This window comes from Suillus subalutaceus, assembly GCF_016647625.1.
Source record: "Suillus subalutaceus strain FC151 chromosome Unknown DFJ58scaffold_2, whole genome shotgun sequence".
In the NCBI taxonomy this organism is placed as follows: domain Eukaryota; kingdom Fungi; phylum Basidiomycota; class Agaricomycetes; order Boletales; family Suillaceae; genus Suillus; species Suillus subalutaceus.
In genome coordinates, this window is record NW_024540251.1 from 981,755 (window position 1) to 998,685 (window position 16,931).

At 46.3% G+C, this 16,931-nt stretch overlaps 5 protein-coding genes across 5 annotated transcripts; 3 read left to right on the plus strand and 2 right to left on the minus strand.

The window, feature by feature from the left end:
* Positions 1–5,754: 5,754 nt before the first annotated feature.
* On the minus strand, positions 5,755–6,270 carry DFJ58DRAFT_649367 (uncharacterized protein; the record flags this gene model as incomplete). The annotated part of the gene is made up of 1 exon (XM_041381525.1): positions 5,755–6,270. A coding segment is annotated over one exon (516 nt), but the record flags the coding sequence as incomplete, so codon positions are not given.
* Positions 6,271–12,861: 6,591 nt separating this feature from the next.
* DFJ58DRAFT_649230 (uncharacterized protein) lies at positions 12,862–13,931 on the plus strand (the record flags this gene model as incomplete). Its single annotated transcript, XM_041381518.1, has 2 exons — positions 12,862–12,909; positions 12,963–13,931. Coding segments are annotated over 2 exons (1,017 nt in total), but the record flags the coding sequence as incomplete, so codon positions are not given.
* A 285-nt stretch (positions 13,932–14,216) lies between these two features.
* Positions 14,217–14,450, plus strand: DFJ58DRAFT_622689 (uncharacterized protein; the record flags this gene model as incomplete). The annotated part of the gene is made up of 1 exon (XM_041381058.1): positions 14,217–14,450. A coding segment is annotated over one exon (234 nt), but the record flags the coding sequence as incomplete, so codon positions are not given.
* A 115-nt stretch (positions 14,451–14,565) lies between these two features.
* DFJ58DRAFT_649650 (uncharacterized protein) lies at positions 14,566–14,813 on the plus strand (the record flags this gene model as incomplete). The annotated part of the gene is made up of 2 exons (XM_041381534.1): positions 14,566–14,610; positions 14,646–14,813. Coding segments are annotated over 2 exons (213 nt in total), but the record flags the coding sequence as incomplete, so codon positions are not given.
* A 148-nt stretch (positions 14,814–14,961) lies between these two features.
* DFJ58DRAFT_721192 (uncharacterized protein) lies at positions 14,962–15,562 on the minus strand (the record flags this gene model as incomplete). Its single annotated transcript, XM_041384784.1, has 2 exons — positions 14,962–15,062; positions 15,121–15,562. The coding sequence occupies 2 exons, from the start codon at positions 15,560–15,562 to the stop codon at positions 14,962–14,964; spliced, it is 543 nt and encodes a 180-aa protein (XP_041251049.1).
* Between the last annotated feature and the right edge of the window lie 1,369 nt (positions 15,563–16,931).

Below are 16,931 nucleotides of genomic sequence, written 5' to 3' on the forward strand. Positions count from 1 at the left end.
GGTCGAGATGCTAAACGACAACCTGAGAGCATGCACTCCAAGAAGCTCGCCTTGTACCAACTCAAGAATGAGCGGCTGATGGTCAAGCTCAACGCAAATCGGCAGGACAAGGAGCACCATCTCCTACGCGAGGAGCGCGCCCATGAGTGCGCAGACGCTGCGCTCGTCCATCAACGGTTGCAGGAGAACAAGGCACAGGAGATTTGTTTGTGGGAAGCGGATGCGAAGGCTCTCGAGTTAGAAAGGGAGGTGATGCTCTTGCGTATTGAATATGCCAAGCTCAACAAGCAATGATCTCTGTTTTATCTTTGTTTTTTGCACTTCGTCATATGTTTTTTTTTCTCGCCACTGCATGTTGTCATTTGTTTGATAATTCTACAACTACTTACTAGCATGTATGTAGTACATTTGCATGTCAAAGCTTACACTTGTTTCAACTTATCCTTGCCTATGCTGAGCATTTGAGTGAGGACTGACCTATCACCCACCACTTCATTACCATCTGGTCCTTCATACTCTGGACGCAGAGTATGTTGCCCTTCTTGAATGGCCCATCTGGTTGTGGGTTTGTTGCATTTTTCTTCAAATTTGATGATCATGTTGTGAAGAATAAGGCAACACCTAACCCAATGCAGAGTAATCTGGAGGTCTTTCTGGGTCTGCATAGGGTGATGAAGCTCCTTAAGAGACTGAAAACACCCATTCAAAGCAGCAAATGTGTGCTCAACGCAGACACTGACCTAGATAAATTAAATCAATGAAAATCAGTAAAAAAATTAAAAATCAGCAGAAAAATTAGAAGATACCCTGGATAGGTAGATATTGAAGGTCTTCTGGTCCCTTGTCAACCTGCCATTCCGAGGCTTCTTGAAAGGTGGAATACACCACTTCTCAAGTGGATAAGCACTATCAGCCCAAATTCAATGGTCATCAGGAAGGAGTGTGTCATGCTCCTGGTAAACACGAGTGGATTTGAAGGCGTAAGCATTGTGTGTACTTCCAGGGTGACCAAGTGAATAATCGGCAATGAGGAGATTATGGGGCATAATAACTGCCTGAATTTTTTATTAATTTCTAACCGTTAGAATAAGAGAAAAAAAATACCTGACAGTTGAGGGAATAGTTAGACTTCCTGTCATAAAATGCCTCACCATAAAGACCAGGTTTCTCATACAAATTAATAGCTGAGCCATCAATTGCAAAGATACTATTTCTCCACTCAGGGCAAGACTTGGCCTCGACATATTGCCGAGCACGCTCAGCATCCTCGGAGTCAGGAGCAGGGAAATGGATGAATGTGTCATGCTGATCAAGGAGGGCAATCATCACACAGTTACTGCAATTGATTACCGATCCAACACTGACACCTGCCCATTGGCCCACATCATCTGGTGAGATAGTGTTGCTGTAATGGCCAGCACGGTTGAGAAATATAGCCAGTTGAATGGCAATGGGAAGTTGAAGGTTGTTTGACCAATTAGTGAAAATGGGATGATCAGAGATTTGATCGAGGATATCATCAAAGATGTCGGGATTGACACGTAATTTCTTATGGAAGAGGTGGTGCCGAGAGCGCCCAAAATCATGAAGGAGCTGAATCTGGGGGGCTCACATAGGGGGAGCATCTGGTTTATGAAGAACACGGGCCCTGGTGACCTCATCACAGAGGGCTGCAATGGTATCATGAAGGCGGTTATAATGGGTAGTGAAGCCATCAGATTCATCACTAGAAGAAGAATCTGACAGGTCGGAGAATTGTGGGGTAAGAGGAGATGGAGGAGTGACCATCAGATCAAGGCCAAGATCAGAATCAGAATCAGAGTCAGAATCAGAGTTAGAGTCAGAGTCAGAATCGTAGAGATCATTAAGGGTAATGAGAGAATGTTCTAGCCTGGCCTTGGCTAAGGCTAGTTTCAGCCTCATCCAGTTGCTCAAGCAGCTGATTGCGCATGGAGAGACGAGGCATCTTGGGGGATCAAGGAAGAGATAAGCTTATCACCTGCATCAATAGGGGACACCGTTGCCAGAAATGGCAACATTTTCAAGCAGAGTTTTAATTTTGGTTGGTGGCTCTTCTGCTAGATGACGAGCACAGCAACAACGCTCTACACGCCTGACATCCACGACCCACATAACCAACTTCACCGCCTGCATCTTTGTCTCACACCCCCGCAGTGCACCCTCATTGCACACCTTCGTTTGCACCCTTACACCTTCTTGTCCCACAGCTTCGTCCTGCACCCTCGTCTGTACCTTTGCCTGCACCCTTGTGCCATTGTATCGTGCCCTTGTCTGCACTTTTGACTTGAATGACACTGGCAGCTCCACGGACATTTGCATCTGATGGAACTGGAGATGTTTGTGGGCGTCTTCGTCATTGTCACGCAGGTGCAACTTTTCCTGCACCTTCGTCCTGCACCCTTATCACATTGAATAGCTTTTGTGTATGCTGCTGAGATTTGTAAACATCATTGTAGTTGTATTATCTACATATACATGTATCTGACTGTGGCTATTTGATCATGATGTTGACCGCATTTTTTATCACTAAGTCTCGTCCTGAAGTCCGACTGTGATGCTGACCTGAGCCGCTCATATGTCAGGATTTTCAGGCTATTTCTTTGAACTCTTAACCAAACTTTGCCGACATTTCATGGAGCTTACTGAGCTTAGTGAATTTTCAGGAAAAACGCCTTGAATGCCACTATTGTAGTACCCTATGCGCTGCCGGCGGCATGTATCAATCAAGCCTGTTCTTCTTCTTGAACGCCATTATCAGGCTCTTGTAGCTATCATGAGGTAATGCATTTCTGGGTATTGCAGTTGCAACCGTTAATGCAATACGTCTAACTTGTGACTATAACAGGTAATGCATTACTTCCCCAGGAAGTTGTCCAGTCTGATGTAATGGACCAATATTAAGCTGTACCTAGACACAGGAATCAGTATCCTAGGTACGAGCGTACTAACCCTCCCTGCTTCATTCCGTAGAGTCCTCGTTGGAGCTCCCAACATGATCTTCCATGCCTACCTCAACAAAACCTTTAGGCTGCTCCATGTAGCAAACCTCATCAGGGTCAAGTAGGCCATAGAGGAAAGCCGTTTTGATGTCAAGCTGATCGATCTCCCAATTGAGACCAGCACCGAGATGAGTGAGGATGCTGAAAGACTCGGGATGAGCAGTAGGTGCGGAGGGTCTTAGTATAGTCTTGCCCCCAAACAGCTGAGTAACCTCTACAGACATACCATGCTTTAAAGCGAACAGGTAGGCCATACTCATCACACTTCAGTTTGAAAACCGGACACCCTTTCATGATTTTTGCGACCACGAGGTATGGATGCACGCGGCACAAGCTTGTAGACACCAAGGTCACAGAGAGAAGCAAACTCCTCCTGAAGGGCGGCAGGCCATGAAGTGGCATCCGGCGATGCCATCGCCTCGGCATAAGTTGTAGGGTCGTCAGGATCCTCAGTGGCGAGGTGATCAGGCATAGTGGTCAGGAGGTCGACAAATTGGGCTAAGTCTGTAGGGTCAGAGGAAACAGAGGAGTGAAGTGCATGAACTCGTTCAGCAGAGGCCTGGGATTCCTGAATGGTGTGCTGTGTGGCAGAGGTGTAAGGAAGGTCATGGAGAGCACTTTTACACGCAGATGGGACTGAAGTACGTGAGGAACAACGTGGAGCGTCAGGATCAGTGACAGGTGGTATGGTAGAACCTTCATCATCATGTACTTCCTCGATGGTAGTGCATTGAGAATGTGCAGGCACGGGAGGGTCAGGCACTGTAGGGTTGAGTAGTGTCAGACCAGGTACCAGAGGAATAGCGCTAGCCTGGTGAGACTCAATGAATGAAACATTGTAAGAGACAAATACTTTATGCGTGGTGCGATGATAGCAACAATATGCCTTTGAATCGAGGGAGTAGCCAATGAGGACACACTCAATAGACTGATTGTAGATCTTAGGGTTGTGATGATTCTGGATCAGTACAAATGTGCGACAACCAATCTCACGAAGATGCAATAAATCAGGTTTACGGTTAAACCATCATTTGAAAGGAGTGTGTCCCGATTGAGAGACGACCGGAGTATAGTTGGATAGGTAGCAGGCTGTAATCACAAATTCGTCCCAACGATTCAGAGGTACATTGCATGCAGATCGCATGGCAAGCGCTTTACCCATAAGTGTTCAATGAAGGCGTTCAACTCGACCATTTTGGGCCGAGGTATAAGGTGCGGTGAACTGATGCTGAGTACCACACGTGAGGAGCCACTCACGCATGGCATCAGTTTTGAGCTCGCCATTGTCTGAGCGGGAGATGCCGACCTTAAGGCTGGTTTCGAGTTCACGAGCACATTCCCATGCGACGAGCGCAGGGAAGGCATCACTCTTAGATGCAAGCGGGATAGACCAGGAGTAGGAGGAAAAGTCATCAATAAGGTCTATAATGTACTTATGCCCTGTCGCGGATATGACATCTGGATGCTCCATCAAGTCAACATGTACAATACCAAGATGCCTGCTCGCACAAACCCCTACTTGAACCTTCGGGATGCTAGACTTGGTCTGCTTGCCAAGAACGCAATCATCACAAATGGGAGGTTGAGTAGATAGGTCAATGGGCATACCAGTAGCATTCCCAGAACATGCGAGGTCATGAACTGCGCGATAGTGAGCATGACCCAAACAACGGTGCCAGGACTGCAAGTTAGGCTGGTGTTGGGCGAGGTAGGCATGGTCTGCTGAGAGTTGGCCACCAGACAAGGCATAAAGACGGCGCGAGGTGAGGGTACCAGTGAGCATGCGGGTACCGCTACGCGCCTGAACCCAACATGAGGAAGCATCAAAAGACGCAATACATTGGTGAGCAGAGCAAATAGCAGACACGGAGATAAGATGGACAGTCGCAGCGGGGATAAACAGTATGTTTTTGAGTGTGAGATGGATGCCTTTTGCAATGATCAGGTGAATAGACCCAATACCAATGGCCTGGATGAATGATCAACCAACTCTGTTGACAGCACAGGGAGGAACCGGACGCAAAGAGTAGAAATCTTCCTCGGCATTACTGATATGGATGGAGGCACTGCTATCGAGGAAGAAGGGAACTAGAGATGGGTCCACGATGGTGCGTTTGCATTGATTGGGTGCTTTGTAAGTGAGTCCGGCGAAGTTGACATGTTTTGTGTGAGTCTGCCAATCTATGCTCATCTTCAAGTCGTCAGTCGCCATGAATAAGGTGTTGTACTCCTCATCATCAGAGCCAGGGAGATCCTGGATGTGAGCAGAGGGGAGAGGGTCGTATGCGAGACCTGCAAACTCCTGGGTGGAGGGCAGAGGCTCAGGTGTGGAGGGCAGAGGCTCAGGTGTGGAGGTAGAAGACATAGCAGCGATGTAAATAGCCTCGTGAGTCTCACTGTTGAGCAGATAAGCACGCCCAGCGGTGTCATATCGTAGACCACCAGGTTTACCGGTAGTAGTAGGCTTGGTAGAAGGTTTTGTGGTGGAAGAGCTCTTGGTGTTGCGTGTTGCACGCTTGCAAGACAGTACCTCGTCACGTTTCCCTTCCATAGCCCCCCCTTTGCCAAAACAGTCCTTAGCGACATGCCCCCAGTTTTTACAGGTAGAGCAACAAGTCGAATGACTGGTAGCGCCACACTCAGAACAGGTTTTACCTGGACAAGCTTCATGGGCGCAGTTCCCCTTACCAGCAACCATAGCCACATCACTAGAACCCTTCTTATCAGCATCGATGAGCTGCTGCTCCATGTCCAAGCGGGAGCAAATGTTCATGGGTCCGTAAGTCGAGGTGGAAGTGCTAGTGGAGAGGGCGTCAGCAATGTGGTTGCAAACATGGGTGAGCTCGTCATTCATCACATTGAGCATGATGATAGTTGTGAAGTCATCCTCTTTTGGGATTCCGATAGCATATATGTGCCTCACCATGTCACTAATTTCAGTGCTGGTGGTAGAAAGACATTCGGACCGATGATACCGAATGGCTAGGGCATGCTGGATCAGCAAGATTTGGGCAATAGGGCCTATCTTCTCATGCTGGGACTGAAGAGTGTTCCAGGCGAGATGCACATTATCATAGGGGCGCAGGAACACCTGTTCCTTGGGGCTAGAGCAGGTACGAAGTGCCACGATAATGCAGAGGTTGTTGAGGTCCCAGTGACCAGCGCTGGAAGGGTCAACAGCTGGGGCCGGACGTGGGATGAGGCCAAGAATATACCCGCCACCGTGCTTTAAGAAGAGGTAGTTTTTCATCTTGTTGGACCAGATGCTTAAGTTGTTCTTGCTGCGATCAAAGATCTCGATTTCCTTCAGGTCAGTCTGACTAAGGGTAATTGCTGTGATGGTAGCGCGCGCCACTGGAGTTGTTGTGGTTGCCGTCATTAACGCAGGTATGGTACTGCCAGTAATAGGCACAGCTATGGGAGTGGCTGTGCTCGGATTACTCGTAGAAGCGAGCTGCGAGCTCTTGGAGCGTGTGTGACGAGCAGTAGGTGCCATGGTGGGCATTTGAGTTTAAGAGTAGTTAGGAGAAAGATTACGCTCTGTCGAGTATTTATATGCGCTCAATGTGGCGGCACACAGGTTTCTCACCTGAATGTCATATCCCGTATTCTGGACCTACGTCCGATGATGTTCCCACGCCTTCCGGATGCACATCCGGACCTCCATACCCTTATCCATGACTCCATACCCTTATCCATGCCTGCAGTCCTCCAGTCCACTATCGGTTCGGATCCGTACACCTTCGTACATCCATATATCCATACCTTCGGACCTCCGCAGCTAGGCCTGCTTCATCCACCCTTGATCCCATTGGATCCGAGCTCATCCTACCTGAGACTTTACCTTCCCTAGACTACCGGATGATATCCATGATCTATATCCTAGTCTCGTCTTCACCTAGATCTCCGGATCCGCTCATCCGATATCCAGACGCCTCATCCGATATCTCTAGACCTCCGGATCCGACCTATACTCATATCCGAAGCTCAAACCTTAAATCAGCGTCTATCTCCTTATGGTAATCCTCTTGACTCCGGACTTCGGTTATCTGTGTTTCCGTCTTGCTTATTGATCCTTGTACTTTGTTCATCTCCGAGTTCATTTGTTTATGTTCCGTTCATACTTACCAATATGTTTCCACATGCTCGTACATAGCATTTGTCTTCAGCTTACTGATCCTCTCGGATCCCGTCCAGTATATAAACCTCTGTACAACTCCTGTAAAGTTTCCTCAGTTCGAATATCATCTTAGATTCTGCTCAACATAGACTTGCTCTCTCGCATCCTAGACTTCACTCATTTGATCTCGGACTTCGGTCCATCTTAGTATTGCCTTTCCTTAGGCCTAGGGAAGGATTCCCTAGGCCAACCTTCCGGTCCTCCGGATTTATCCTTCCATCTATATCCATGCTTAGGGATTGACTCCCTAAGCCGAAGCTTTGCCTTTCCGGCACTTCCTGTCTTTCCGAGACTTCTGTCTAAACCCCGTCTATCTGACTCTACCATAGTGTAGTCTACCTCCGTCTGTTTCTACTCCAGACCTTGTCCGTTGTAGCCCTTCTTCTCTTGTCCTAGAATCCTGTCCGCTCCTCCGGTCCTCCGGACGTCGTAACCTTCGGACGTCGCAACCTTCGGACGTCGCAACCTTCGGACGTCGCAACCTTCGGACGTCGCAACCTTCGGACGACGCAACCTTCGGACCTCCGGACGTCCTGTCCTTCGGACCACTCCTCCTACCCTATCCTGCTTTGGACTCTGTCCCTTGCAGCCTATCTTCTATGTGTTTCCATCTAGGGAGCTTACCTTCGGATCTAATGCAGCGGGTGAAACTCTTCCAGAGTTTCCTATACTCATCCGAAAGTTTCCCGCGCTCATCCGGAAGTCCTCCAGCACTCAACCAGAGTAGCCAGCCTCCGGAAGTCCTTCGGACTTCGTCGGATTCCATCTGGACTTCATTCTGAAATTAAGGGCACGTACTCGGGTAAGGGGCACAGCGCATGAGCTGAGGCCAAGCCCTTCGGATCCGTCTACCCTTGAGCTACGGTCTTAACACTGAAGAAGGAATGGTTCTATGTTCGATGAGTTTAATTCAAAATAGAAGACGCGCTGTGACGGTCATACCAGCGCTAGGTGCGTATGAGTGTCATAGGCATATTTTGCCTTGCCCAGAGGAAAAGAGTAAGGCGCTAGTCACCAGCACTACTCAGCTCCCAAGCTATCCGCTTTGGAACCACTTTTCTCCCATAGCGCGCTACCCGGTGTAGAGACTCGATCCTGGGTAGCCTCACAATGGCACATATTGCAACATAGGTCGAGTCTACAGTATCATGCATGTAACACGACACTTGCACGATAAACGCGACGTTTGCACGACGCGCGCGACTTAGGCGACACTTCCACAACATAGGCGACACTTGCGCAACTTGCGCGCGCTTTAGGCGAATTTTCCCGCGCCTAAGCGCTATAGGGCGCCTGACTTCCCACTGTGTTTTCCCATGTCCAACCAAGTTCCCAGGTATGCATTTCTCCATTTATCATTTATTTCAACATCGTACCATGTTTATTTTCACTTGGTACACATTTTTCATTACACATTTTTTTACTGAAAACAACACACATTACCACGGACCACCATCATCATAGACAGTCACCATCTCCGAGTTTTTATTATGTTTTGAATAAATCATCGCAAGCCCTAGTAGCAGTTAGCTCTAGTGGCCATATCCGCATCAGTTGTCTTATCAGCATCTCAGTACACGTCTTAACATCTCACTATCGCTCGCATACCGCTTTCACCCAGTTCCGCTTTTCGACGCGCGACTTTCCCGCGCTTCGCGCGCCTATAGCGCCTTTGTTCCCGCGCTTTCGCCTTATCACGCGCTTTGCGCATTCCCCCTAGAGTTGACCAGTGGATATTTGCTTTCTCCGCTTCCCCTAAGGGACGAACATATCGCACTCATATTTTCCTCCCTTCAACAATTATATCAGCTGCACCCTCAGCTGAGTTGAAGATCCTTCACCGGTCCGGCGCCTAGGTATTCCGTCCTCCATCAGGAAATCGCTGAGGCAACGGTTTTCGTAGTTGTAGTTGGTAAGATCAGATCAAAAATTCACGCGATTATATGTAATGAGAAAAGTAGACAAAATAATATATAAGATAAGCAAATTGGTAGCGAAGGATAAGATATGGCAAAAAATGTATAATTCTGATGAAAATAGGCAAGTGTACCAGCATTTCTCGACTGCATGGTCACCTATGGTCACCAGTGACCACTTGGGATCAAGAGGCTCGGCCCTATGGGATGCTTATGTAAGTCCGAATTTTTTTCAAAGTTCAACATTAGAGTCTTCTTACTAGTTCCTTCTCTCAATGCTACCACCACCACTTAATTACACTCTTAATCTCAAACTCTCACTCTCTTTGGCCTTCCCTCTTGGTCCCTCCCTCTTGGTCCCTCCCTTATGGTCCCTCCTCCTTGGTTCCTCCTCCTTCGTGGTCCCTCCTTCCTGGTTCATCCTTCCTGGACCCTACTTCATGGATCCTCCTTCTTGGACCCTCCTTCCTGGATCCTCCTTCATGGACCCTACTTCCTGGACCCTCCTTTGCGGACCCTCCTTCTTGGACCCTCCTCCCTCTTATACTCATTTTCTGTCTTTTGTAGTGTTATATATGTATATATGTACTTACATCTTGTTTGTTTAATTACAAAATGAATTTTTTTTGGAATAAAATGTGTGTACAAAGGTTGAAAAATTAGCTTTTGTTTGAAGCCACCCAACATTATCAAACTTTGTCATGGCTGTCAAGTGTTGGCAACATTTGCTGGTTTGGTGAGAAATGGCAAGTAATTGCAGGTAGACTATCATGATTGTGCTTGTGGGAGTTTTCATCCAACTTACTCCGGGTATATAAAGCATTTTCTAGTGAAATATCATTTTGATAGATATTATACAAATTTTAAATCAGGTAAAGCTTGACAAAACTTTACCATTTTCACATCACTTCCCTGATGTCCCATGTCCTGCCTATGTCCACCTACCTCCGCTGGTGCATTATTTTTCCTTAAATGTTGCTACTCATCAGTCGCAGGTCTTATTACATGTATCCTCGTGTTCTGCAGTGCAGCATGTTTTATTACCTGTCACTACATCATGCCCTCGCAAGTGTCGCTACTATTCTCACCTACGATTCCCGAACTTTTACACAGTATGATAAAATGACCCGTCGCACATACAGTACAGTACTTCCCTTCCCCGGACCTTTGCTGGTGTCGGAGTCACTTTAGTCACTATATCCTAGTCTTGGTGCAATTGATTCCGCTCTTGCCAATCTCTTTGATCACGTGTCACTTGACTTGCTTTAAGTGCACATCACTAAAGTTCCCTCTTAAGTTTGACTTTCACAATGTCGGGATCACTATCGGTAGTCGAGCTATAATCTAGTCGCTATCGGGCATTTCACTTGCACTGTCTTACCTTACTCCTCGCTTTCGCTCCTTTTGATTTCTTCTTGCTGTTGCTAGTCGGACGTTGCATAACGCTATCGCATAAAACAACTTGCATAGCGCATCTCACTTATATGCACGTTTCTCTGTCGGAACTCACTTGTTGCTGATCGCTATAGCGCTACTCATCGGTTTTTGGTCTTAGGTCGCTATAGGTTATTAGTCCTTCGCGCTATCACTACCCTTGCATATTAGAAGGGAGTTGCTTCAATAGCAATCGAACATATATAGTGCGCAGTATGCCAAACATCATACTCCAACACACGTGCTGTGATCGCATCGTGCATCAACACACAAAAACAGCGATGGACTGATCAGAGTCATCAGACTAGTACATATACTGGCCATCATGCCTGGCGGAATATCCTTCGATCACAGATGGTCATTCCATCAAGACATGATGTGTTAGTTTCATCAGTATCTTCCTTGTCTTCACATCTACAAGTGTGCAGTGACGCACACCACTGACATGTGACTGGCACCCTGATCATGTTCCTCCCATTCAATCAAGCACTTATCCTTGAAGCACACCAATGACCATTATGACATCAGGAAAATCACTGGTTGCTCTTTCCCGCTTATGTCACTTAATGTTTAGTGAAGGTAACTAAAAACACAGACTCCTACCCAGCCACCCGCGGGAGAAGTCCTCTCATCCTAGAGCCACAATACAAATAAAACCATACATTAGTCATCATACTATAGCCGAAATTTTGGAGGACAACTCCCCACAAGCGACTGGCAAAACTTGTTGTGGCGCGAAAGTTGAACACTGTTTGTCTCACCTAAAATATTCAGATCTAAGTATGAGTCAGCAACGAGCGCCTCCCACCCCGCCGCTCCCATATATGGTCATGTCCTTTCGTAATACATACACAAACACATTGAACTTGTAATAGAGCACACAGCGACACATTTAAAATAGTATCCCTATGAGACAATGAGATGTTAGCTGTACCCCCCCTCCCCTTTCAGGATGCCTGCCATTCCTCCAGTTAATGCTATGAACAGTGTCCTTCAGCTTATGCTTGAAAATGAAATATCGCTGTTGGACCTTACAAAAGCAATAATATCAACACCACAGTGAAACTATCAACTAATAAAGGAGTCACTGTGGCAACATGCAGCTGAAATCTGCCATCTTCTTTTCTTGTCCACTGGATGCTGCGAGGTTGTCTTTGGCTAGGCGTTTGAAGTAGTTGTCGGGGGTTCTTTGTGACGAGATGGTTGATCTGTCGAGTGAGTGCAACAGATTGCATTTCAAAGCAACAAAAACGACATCTACGCAACTTGAAGACTCATTCATCCACAAACTCGCACTGAAAATCAAAAGATCACGCCAAATATGTTTAAAATGTTACTCGCACTTCTGGATGTGAACCCAGGGTGAAGGCGGAATTTTTCAGTGGTGGACATAGAAGATATGCTGCGAGAATATGAGGAGGACAGGCACAAGGATGAAGAGATGGACTTAGGCAAGTTTGGAGGGGATGATTCCTGTCATATACCATATATCCGGTTACAGATCCGATCCAGATCCAATGAACATATCCGTCGTCCGGTCCACAGATCCGCTTTGATTCTTATTTCATTTCCTGTTCATATAACTCTAACTATCGTTCATCTCCTTTCGGTATTCCTGTACACCGGTTATACCGGTTATCCTTTACTTCCGCTTTGCTTACTGATCCGCTACACTTACAAATCCGCTTTTACTTGTACTTCATTCCCGGTTCATGATTTGTGATCCATCCGACTTACCAATACGCTCCACTTAGACTTTGCTTATACTTTCGTTCATAGCCTCGCACCTTTGCTTATTGATCATTCCGTTAGCCATCCGTAGTATATAAACCTTTGTATATGCGCTGTAGTAGATCAGTTGAATATCATCTTAGATTGCACTCATTCCGTCTGGACTCTAAGTCCCCCTGTTATCCGTCCGGACTTGAGTACACTACTCTTGTCTACTCTGAGACTTAGGATAGATTCCTATAGTCTACATATCCGCCTCTGTCATTCGGACAGTCCTCACCCGTAGTTTCTAGTCCGGATCCGATCCGGATTAGCCGTTACTCTATACATTCGATATCCGGAAGTCTTAACGGATCCGTTGCAATACAAGACTTATCCGTTACAATACTTATCCGTCTCACTAGACACGATACTTTAGCTCTCTGAAATAAGGGGCAAGACTCGGGAAAGGGGCACAGCGCACGAGCTGAGGCCGAAGCCCTTCGGATCTTATACTACTTGAGTACGGTCTTAACAATTCCACCATGATTGATAATTTGAATAAGAGGAAGCGTGACGATGAAAACAATCCAAAAGTACAGAACGGCAACGACGAGCTGAAGAACGGAATACAGCATTAATGATCATAGTTTGTGACACTTCTCAGACAATAAGACATAGTACTCACCTGATTGACTGAAGAAAACTGTGATATGTGCATGCATCTTTGCACAGAGCTCAAATGAGCGCTGCAACACACTCCAGTGCATCTTCAGTCTATTTTTGCACTCAACTGGCACCCCGCAAAGAGTGATAGAGGCACTCGCACACACCAGTATCTCCATCAGCACACAATCCATTGCAGCAGCTGTAAGATCCTTGTCAAAAGAAGCGAATGCTCAAATCAAACAAGCCGTATGGACATTGACAACAGCACTTGCCTATGACAACTTTGACATCGATTTCAAGACTGCACAGCCCACAATCGAGCACCAGTCCCAATTCATTAGTTTGACTTCTGCAACCACAATACCTTTGTATGGTATTAATAACCCTGTGGTCCTTCAGTGCTCACATGAGATATGGCAGAATGAATCAAGCGGCCTAGTTAGAGCATCCCTGGCTGCCGGGAAACTCACCACAAAGGATCTGCGCATTTTTCATCAAGAAAACTCTTATGGGACAATCCCACCAGGGAAACATCTATCTCCATGCGAGGAGAACTTTGCCTGGCATGTTCGTGACATCCTGCTCAACCACGGCAAGTATTTCGACTTCCTAAAACATCACCATGACGATCTGGTTGTTATCAATGCCATCCCACTGCACAAGACAAGACAAGTACCTTGCCAAGCAATGCCCATCAAACAGTCAACAACTGATGGAAATATCAAGGTTATGGACACCCTTTTGAGACAAGGCAGAATTGGGGAGTGTGAAGAGGTTGGATTTGATCCACAGTATGATGTTGATATGTCTGAGCATGTCCTCCTTGTCCATGGAGACCTTTTAACCAAGGAACAATTAGACACGATCATCAAATCACGACATATTGAGGACACACCTAAACACTGCTTTCAGCACGTTGTGTTTGTTCCTGGTCTCTTTCACTTCAAAATGGTGTGTGCCGATGCACTATGGCATACATGGATCCAACCACAAGCTGGTTGAACGGACATCAATAGCCTTTGGCAGCATGTTGGTGTCTTGAGGCCCCGTGAGACTGGAAAGTTCGCATTGAAGCCAGGGTTTCGATGGATGCATGACATTCTGCATCACGATCTCTGGGCGTCAATATTAGATTGTTGGCTAGTGGAGGCTCAAACAATAAACAGCACATGGGACTCACTCGAAGTGTTCGCAAAATGTGCGCCATCATGGGAGTTGATTGTCGAGATGTCAGAGTACATAGTCAACGAGTTTGTTGCCAATACAACAACACTTATGAACCTGTGTCAACGACCTAGACAAGAGCGTGATCAGCGATTCGAAAACCAGGTGTTGCCCAACCGTGATGAACTACTCTATGTCAATCTCTGTCATGCGATGAACAGTGGTGATATCGGACGAGTCAAGGCCTCTTTCTTGTTGTGGATCTACATATTCAAAGCAACAAAAAAGCACAAATATGCATATCATACAGCTCGCTTTATGGTACAGATGCGGGTACATTTATCCCGAGGACCTACAGTGCATGTTTCTGTCAATGTGTTACACATTGACCAGAAAATACAATACCTACAGACAACTAATCCAACTGAATTGGCTTTGCAAATCAACCAGAAGGGCCTTCAAATTTTGACCCGTGGATTGGCTGGTAGAACGGAATAATCTGTATACAAGGTACAATGTTTCTATCAGTAAACTGAAGGGCAACATGACAAGAAAATAGGTCATTTTGCAGGGAAAGGATCAAATCATACGATCCAACACATCATCAACAAATCCCCTCTGATTGAACTCTACCGGGAATGCCATGTCAAACAGTGCACCATAAAACATGTGCCACCGAACATGACAAAAACTTTGCAAAAACTGTGTGATGAAGTATGAAGGCACTCACCACATATATTTACAGCCAGAAGACATGCTGACCATCAAGTGGAGGATGAGATTGGTACAGGGATGACTATGTTGGTACAAGGCAAGGAAGCGCTAATGGACTGTGATGGAGAAGTGGATTTAGTGGGGGCAGAGGACGTCATTGATTATTGACACAAGTAGCGCCGCTAGGGAGAATGTTTTCTTGATTGAGGTTGGTGTTAGAAGGACCTGCGCGCATTGGGCAAAGATGGTTCCTCGCTGTTAAGAAAGACTCAACTTTAATTTGGTAGGTTGCAGAACAGAACAATGGACATACCATTATGGCCGGATTGCTTGCATTTAGAACACACAGTTACTTTGCGTGGTTTCTTAGGAATATTTGCAGAGTGGGCCGATGGATTAAGCAGATTTGATGCTGTTGAGAGTGACACCACATTGGACATATTAATGAACATGTTAGGCTGAGGTGGTTGCACAGCTGTCAGCAGGGGATAATGCTTGCGGACCAAATCCAAGATATTTCTACCATACTCATTGGCATAGCACCAGTCTGTTAAGTCTTGGAGGGAAGCAACATTGGATAGCTTTGAGTGAAGGGAGAGATCAATGATGTGCATTAAGATTGGATCCAGAAGAATAAGAGCAGGACTGAAAAATGGATCATTGATCCCCAAATCAACAAGTATCTTCTGGCGCCAGGTCTTGAGGTCAGTCTGTAGTGCATAGTCTCTTGTATCCATTTTATAAGCAGGAAGCATCGTTTTCCATTTTCGCTTGGGCTTTGCTGGAGGTGAGGTGTAGAAAAGTAGGAACACGTGTGGAGTGCAAACATCACAGCAGAAGCGCGGCCTCGTTGTGCGCTTCTTGCATCTTTTACAGCAGACATCTGAGTCATTATTGTTCTCTTATATTATAGGTGTCAAGTCAACGACTACCGCATCAGAATAGAATGATTCACCGATCAGATTATTCCCAAAATACTCGTCTGCAATTCTGCATCTACAAATTGTTCAGTTTCCAGCCTCAATGAAAACTTCCATGGCTGCTACCTTAAATTCATCTATGTCCAGACCAGTAGACAATGGCAGGATTTTCCAGAACTCGTGGATGTGACAACCCCAGTATTCCTACAAGACGCTGCAAGAGTATCATTGATTTCACCATCTGATTCACCACTGCTATCACTGCTCTTGTCATCATGATTACTTCTCTTCACAACTCCTTCCAGACGTGCTGCCTTCTTTGGGGAATCTTGTTGGGCTCTTGAATTCCATTTCCCATTTGCCCTTTTCCCTTTCCCCTTCCTCTTATAATCTTTTTCAACAAAATAAATACTGCTTGCCTCAATGGAGGGATCTCGAGCAGCATGGCCCAACCTTTGCATCAAGGTACAGAGACTGTGTATATATCCCCATTGGACAACTAACTCGACATCCCAAATGTCCAGACCCTGTTAACATGTATGGTTGAGCTAAGACCAGCGAGACAGAACAAACTGACCATTCCTGCAGCATCTGTACAACACATCCCCCATAATTCACCGCTGCGCAACTTCGCCATCATGTCAGTTCTGAATTCCTGCATCATTCCGGAGTGAAACCAAACAATTTTAGTTGGAGTTCTGGTTGCAGCTGACTGTGGAGGTACTTGGTCATTCTCTGTGTGTCTTGTCTTGAGTTACAGAATATCATGAACTTTGGGGGATGTATTCCTTGCAGTAAGTGAAGGATACGGTTGATGTCGTGGAAGCTATTTGCTGAATGGAGCATCTCAACAACAGCAACCTGTATGTTCTGTCGGTCATTCAAAAGTTGGATCATGCAGGTGTTCTTGTCCCACATATTCAGGGATACCATGACGTCTTTCAGGATGTGTGCTGGTAGGGTTGCTGAAATGATATGAAATGGTACATGCGATGGAAGGAGCCAGTGAAGTCTTCCAAGCTGACTATACATATTTGGGGCGAAAGTCCTTTCCCCATTGACTGATACAGTGCCCCTCGTTGACGGTGACATTAAACAGGTGCACCGTGAAGTCCCTCATTCTCCATAGATCATTGAAACACTGGTCACTGAGAATAATCTCGGGGCTCGCGATAATTACTTGATATCTACGGCTCTTGGTTCC